Source organism: Gracilinanus agilis, chromosome 3, assembly GCF_016433145.1.
Source record: "Gracilinanus agilis isolate LMUSP501 chromosome 3, AgileGrace, whole genome shotgun sequence".
Taxonomy (NCBI): domain Eukaryota; kingdom Metazoa; phylum Chordata; class Mammalia; order Didelphimorphia; family Didelphidae; genus Gracilinanus; species Gracilinanus agilis.
Genome location: NC_058132.1, coordinates 674,235,903 through 674,241,902, shown reverse-complemented (window position 1 = coordinate 674,241,902; position 6,000 = coordinate 674,235,903). Strand labels below are relative to the sequence as shown.

Sequence of the window (6,000 nt, the reverse complement as noted above, 5' to 3'; positions counted from 1 at the left end):
TCATTTTTTTTTTGTGAGGTGGTGGCAATGCTTGAGAAAGCATTGAAAAAGAAAGGAAGTGTGAAAGATGGTGGGTTGTGTTTTTTAGTGTCTTGTTTAATGCCTTTATCAGTGCTCATAGATCCTCTTAGAAGGATAACTTTTGACCCATTATTATATGAAAGTTTAATCACCCTTCTATTATAAACCAGGCCATTTCCATTCCACAAAACAAAAGCCATTTATTTCCAATCAACCTGTTCCCAGATGACCAAAATTGGAGACTTTATTTCATCATATTTGTAGTGAGGGACATATTAGCTTGTTTCAGTAACAGATCTGCACAATAGAGGACCCATGCCACCCATACTTTCTGAGGGTGATAAGCTCTCGCCTTCAGCTTTTTATGAGGAACTGAATTCAAGGTGCCTGGCTCCCAGAATATTTCATCTTCTACAGTACCCACCCTCTTCCACTGTGCCTTGTTAGAATCCCTTGCTTCATCCAAAGCACAGCTTGCACACTACCTCTTCAGTGAGTTCTTTCCTGATGCTCCTTTCCAAGTGGCTAACACTTTCTCCCTCTTGTCGTGACTTTGCATTACTTTGATTGTATTTGACATTTATTAGTTTGTTTATACATTGAGTCTCCTGCAGTACAATGTAAGCTGTTGCAGAGTAAGCATGATATTGTTTTAGCCTTTATATACCCAGAACCCAACCCGGGGTTTTTCTTCTACCCAGGAAGCACTCACTAAATATTTGTGGAATTGAATTGACTCGTAGAAGTCACATGGTGGTCTTCAAAAACCTAACTAGTCTAGAGAGATGACTCGTTAAGCTGTCATCGTTACTTTTGTGTTTTTTTTTTTAAAAAATGACAAAACAGCAAGGAACATTTTAGCTCTTTAATGAGCAAAGATTCAGGTCTCTTAGCATTGGAATAATAATCATTATCCAGATTATCTTTATTTCACTCAGTGGCCAGGAACATGGCCAAGAAGTACAAAGTAATTTCCATTAAGTAGTATACAATTTTTTTGTGTGTGTAATAAGCTTTCATTCTTGAAAAAGAGTAACTGAAAAAGAAATGTTTCTGTTACTGCAGTTAGTTTGTCAGAGAAAGTTCTTTGCATTATCTTACAAACTATCAAAATTGCTAGTAATCTGAAAAAATGTAAAAAAAAATCACATAACTTTAGTCTAATAGAAATATAGTACAGGTCAGAGAGAAAGTATTTATCAGGGATGTGCTCTTAAGTCCATCTCATTTTTTTTCTTTTAATATAAATGTACATCTGATTACATATACAAACATTTGGAAAGGTCTGTGATATACTGGTACTGGTAAACAACAGGGGGAATGGAGAGTTTCCTGTGATCTTAGAACAATCGCTGAAAATCACACATACAGGAATGACTAAACCCCTCCAGTTTGGGTGACTCTCCTTTTCTAACCTCTCTACCTACGCTGGATGCTAGCTAGAGATCTCATCAGCAAATTCTGGTGAATGGACTTTGGTGAGAACGATATGAAATGTGAGGAGGGATGTGACTTTTTATCGAAATAGTATTAGTAAACATTTTGTCATGCAACATGAGTAAATCAAGAATCGAGAGCTGTAATCAGAGTGGCAATATTGGGGCATCCTTATATCATAAAATACCATTGTAAATAAATCTTTGGACACACTTCACCTTACCAAGAGGAACAAAATACAGTTTTAACCAAAGCACGGCAAATTATAAATCCTTCAACACAAGTCCCATTTGGGTAATATTTCTATAAATTATTTAGATGAAAACAGAAAAGAACATTTAAAAATACAGAAAGTTGTTTGTTTTCCCTCTGGGATTCCTATCAGCGAGTGTTCACCCCTATCCCTATAGTTTCATCAGCTACCTTTCATAACTAATACCTTCTATTCCTGAAGCTACTCTAAATGATCCTATTGCAATAACTTCTGCCCCCTTACAAATCTTCTTTGGATTCTGCCAATTGATGGAGGAAGCTTCTATGAAAAAATTCCAATGGGATGAGAAGAATTTTAATTGCAGCTTAATCAGCAGCACAGCCACCAAGCATATCAATGATCATGCACATCGTGCTAAAAATCCCCAGTCTCCTAGATCCCCCACCAATTTATACTGACAGCACTTATGTGAAAATGTTGACCCTGCCAGGCTTCACTTTGCTGTTTGACCAGCAGGTTTCAGCATGAGCCTTGCTCTACTAAGGCCCTTAACAGCACTGGTGTTTTGTGTATTTATCCAAATAAGTAAATATGGATTACACAAGAAAACAGTTCCAAATAAAAACTGGTGAAAATTATCTGACATTCCATTAGTGTGTCCCTTGTGCATATTTATAGATTTTTTTTTGTTCTTTAAATTTCAGTCATAGTTCTTTCCTGTTTGGTGTTGCACATGCCTAATTCCATTAAGTAACTTAAATCTTCAAAAAATTAATACTTGAATGCGAATGAAAAAAGTATCATTCAGAACAACTGCTTCAAGCAATCGAGATCAGTTTTTAGGTTCATTTGTGTAACTATATACAATTCATTTTTTTTTCAAAACCTCAAAAGTTCTTGATATGTATATTCACATAATATTCCTCCTTATTTAAATAGTAAGTCTTTGTAGGTTGAAAGCCAAGCAATCCCCAGTAATTGCTTACTGTAATCCGTCAAAAAATAGAGTTTGTTTTCATCTTGTCTGGCTATACCCTGGTTGTTGAATGTGAGTGGGGGTGGGGGTGGGGATGGGGCAGAGTATTGTTCTGTCCTCCAGTAAATGTATTGAACGTGTGTAAGGGCTGGATTCCTGGTATAGTGTTGGGAATCATTGTAATGGTGTTGGGGGTCATTAAGGGAACATCGTCAGGAGACCTCCTCATAGCTAGTGTGTAGTCTGGGGGACAGGCGGTCCGGAGAACCACCTCATGTGGATGGATAGACTCACATTCATGATCCAAGTCTGTGTGCTTCATTTGGAGGGACATTATCTCCTCTTCTTGTGCGTGGGTAAGGTCATTGGTCGTGGTACGCTGAGGGCTGCATCTCCTATGCACGTCGTGTCTTCTCTTGTCCTTCTTGTAGTAGAGAGCGGCGAAGGCAAGGATGTTGAGAAACAGCAAGGATGCCCCCACGGCAATGGTCACGCTCAATTCGGTGGAGTAGTCCCGCTGGTCAACGGAAAACGGACTTGGCTGCTGCTTGGGATCATCTTGCTTGGCTGTAGGAAAGGCTGACGTGACAGGTACAGAATTTTTCCTCGTTGGCCTGAAGGTAATATCAGTTGAGGGCACTTTAGTTGTAGTAGAGGTATACTGAGAAATGTCATTGAGATTGTGCAGATGAGGTACCAGCTCCAGCCAGAGGTTCACCTTGTTGGCCCTGTAATGCTCTTTTACTCGCGGTTTTAAGCCAATGTGGAGATAGAGTTGGTCTTTCTGTGAATACCGGGTCCATGCTACTTCTTCAAAACGGTTAGGCTTGGTGTGGATAAATTTTGTGTCTTGAGGGACAGGTTGATTTGGATCACTGTGGGAATACAAAAAGAGAAAAAGGGTCTCTTAAAGAAATGGGGAAATAGATGGGCAATGCTCATATTAAAAAGAGATATATTGATAGAGTCTAATAGTTCATATTAAAATAGACACATTGTTAGAGACTCATTGTTCATATTAAAAATAGATATATTGATGGTCTCATTGTTCATATTAAAAATAGACATATTGATAGTCTCATTGTACATATTAAAAATAGACATATTGATAGTCTCATTGTTCATATTAAAAATAGACATATTGATAGTCTCATTTTTCATATTAAAAATAGATATATTGATAGTCTCATTGTTCATATAAAAATAGGTATATTGATAGTCTCATTGTTCATATTAAAATAGATATATTGATAGAGTCTCATTGTTCATATTAAAAATAAATATATTGATAGTCTCATCATATTAAAAATAAATATATTGATAGTCTCATTGTTCATATAAAAATAAATATATTGATAGTTTCATTGTTCATATAAAAATAGACATATTGATAGAGTCTCATTGTTCATATTAAAAATAAATATATTAATAGTCTCATTGTTCATATTAAAATAGATATATTGATAGAGTTTCATTGTTCATATTAAAAATAAATATATTGATAGTTTCATTGTTCATATTAAAAATAGACATATTGATAGAGTCTCATTGTCCATATTAAAAATAGATACATTGATAGAGTCTCATTGTTCATATTAAAAATAGATATATTTGATAGGGTCTCATCTCAGAGGTAATTAGAAGCAACATCTTATAGTCAGAGTTTATAATGATGTCAGTCAACATAGGGTCAATCAGTCATCACTTATTATGTTCCTACATTTATGTGCCTAGGGAGTACGCTGGTACTAGAAAAACAATGAAAGACTCTGTCCTCAAGAATCTTATATTCTATTAGGAGAAGTGGAACCTCAAGGGCCAGTGGAATGCTGGCTTGTGTAATACTTTACTTAAAATAAGCATCCTTAAAGTCATCTAGATACTTAAACTTATTTTGGAGTAGTCTCATGTCTTCCTGGGAACAAGTAACAACATAACTTAGTTTTTTTCACTTGTAATTCAATCATTATTTCGTGTTGGGTTTTAAAATGGGAACTACAAAATTGCAATTAGTCTGGTAGATTGAATGAACCTGCAATGTTTTTTTTTTAAATGGAGTAATTTGTGTTTTCTAAGGGAAAGTGTTTTCTTTCTCCATTATGATTCTTAAAATTGTACTGAAAAGGATAAAAAATGGGATATGTTATTTTCCCCTGCATTTTAAAAAACCCTTACCTTCTGTCTTAGAATCAGTATTAAGTATCAGTTCCAAAGCAGAAGAGTGATAAGGCAATTGGATTTAAGTGACTTGCCCGAGGGTCACACAGATAGGAAATATCTGAGGTCAGATTTAAATTCAGGATGTCCTGGGCTTGGCTCTCTATTCATTGAGCCACCTAGGTATCCTTTCTTTCCATTTTAAATACCAATTATACCCTTTTAGGTTACATTCACAAGTACATCAACATATGGATTTTCTTCTCCTTTTGTTAAAAAGAACATCATTTATTCTTAAATATTAAAAAGGTGATGCTGCCATTAAATTAAGATTTAACCTCATCCTCTAGCATGCTACTTACCCGGTTTTGGCAAAATTTGTCCAATAAGTCATCACCACTGCACTCAGCATCACATCATTTTTAGAGAAATTACAAGGAAACAACTCTGTTGGACCAATCATGGGGATTCCCAACACATAAGGAACCTCATCTCCATGAGCTGCATCAGCCCAAGCTGGAACTTGATCTGTTTGGCAATGATGGTAGAAGGCATAGAAGTATGTAGGTGAACCAAAGTTTGAATGAAGGTCTGCTGTGGCCACTGCTGGTGCCACCCACTGATGATCAGTAAATAAAGCCAATAGGGTCTTGCGCCTAGTCTCAGGATTATGTCGATCTGCCCAGTCTGTATACATAAATTTAATAGTCTCCCTCAAAACATCTTTGCCTTCAGGGTATCCATATAAATTATCAACAAAATTGGAGACAGCGAAGTCAAAATCACTAGCGGAAATTCCATCTTCACTATCTACTATATTTTCTACAAATTTTAACCCTTCCCCTTGGTTAACACCCAACATTATATCATAGTTGAGGAATTCTCCTTGTTCCATCAGTATCTGAGGGTCGTCTGGTATTACATCACCATCAATTACTGGTCCAAAGGCTATGTGGTATCGAGCTGGTTGGATATCTTGGTCAATAAGTTCTTTATAAGGCTTCTTCTGTAGACATTCAACTAGCTCTACAGTATCAGACATGTTGCAGCCAACTTTTGTAGCCAACATCCTGGCATATTTTGCAGGCTGGAAGCTAACAGCCCAGCTGGAGAGAGCTGTTCCACTTTGAGCTATTGCCCGTTGAAAGAGTCCTGTGGGAAAATAACAAAGAGGACTGAGATGACCTTCAAATAT

The 6,000-nt window shown here is 36.5% G+C and overlaps 1 protein-coding gene across 1 annotated transcript in view; it reads right to left on the bottom strand.

The window, feature by feature from the left end:
• Positions 1 to 2,700: 2,700 nt before the first annotated feature.
• NLGN1 (neuroligin 1) overlaps positions 2,701 to 6,000 on the bottom strand; it is a 139,226-nt gene continuing 135,926 nt past the window's right edge. Inside the window, exons 3-4 of the mRNA XM_044669557.1 lie at positions 5,168 to 5,957; positions 2,701 to 3,523 (exon numbers count right to left, since the gene is read on the bottom strand). Of these exons, the coding sequence (XP_044525492.1) occupies positions 2,701 to 3,523; positions 5,168 to 5,957 (1,613 nt within the window). The remainder of the gene's footprint in view (positions 3,524 to 5,167; positions 5,958 to 6,000) is intronic.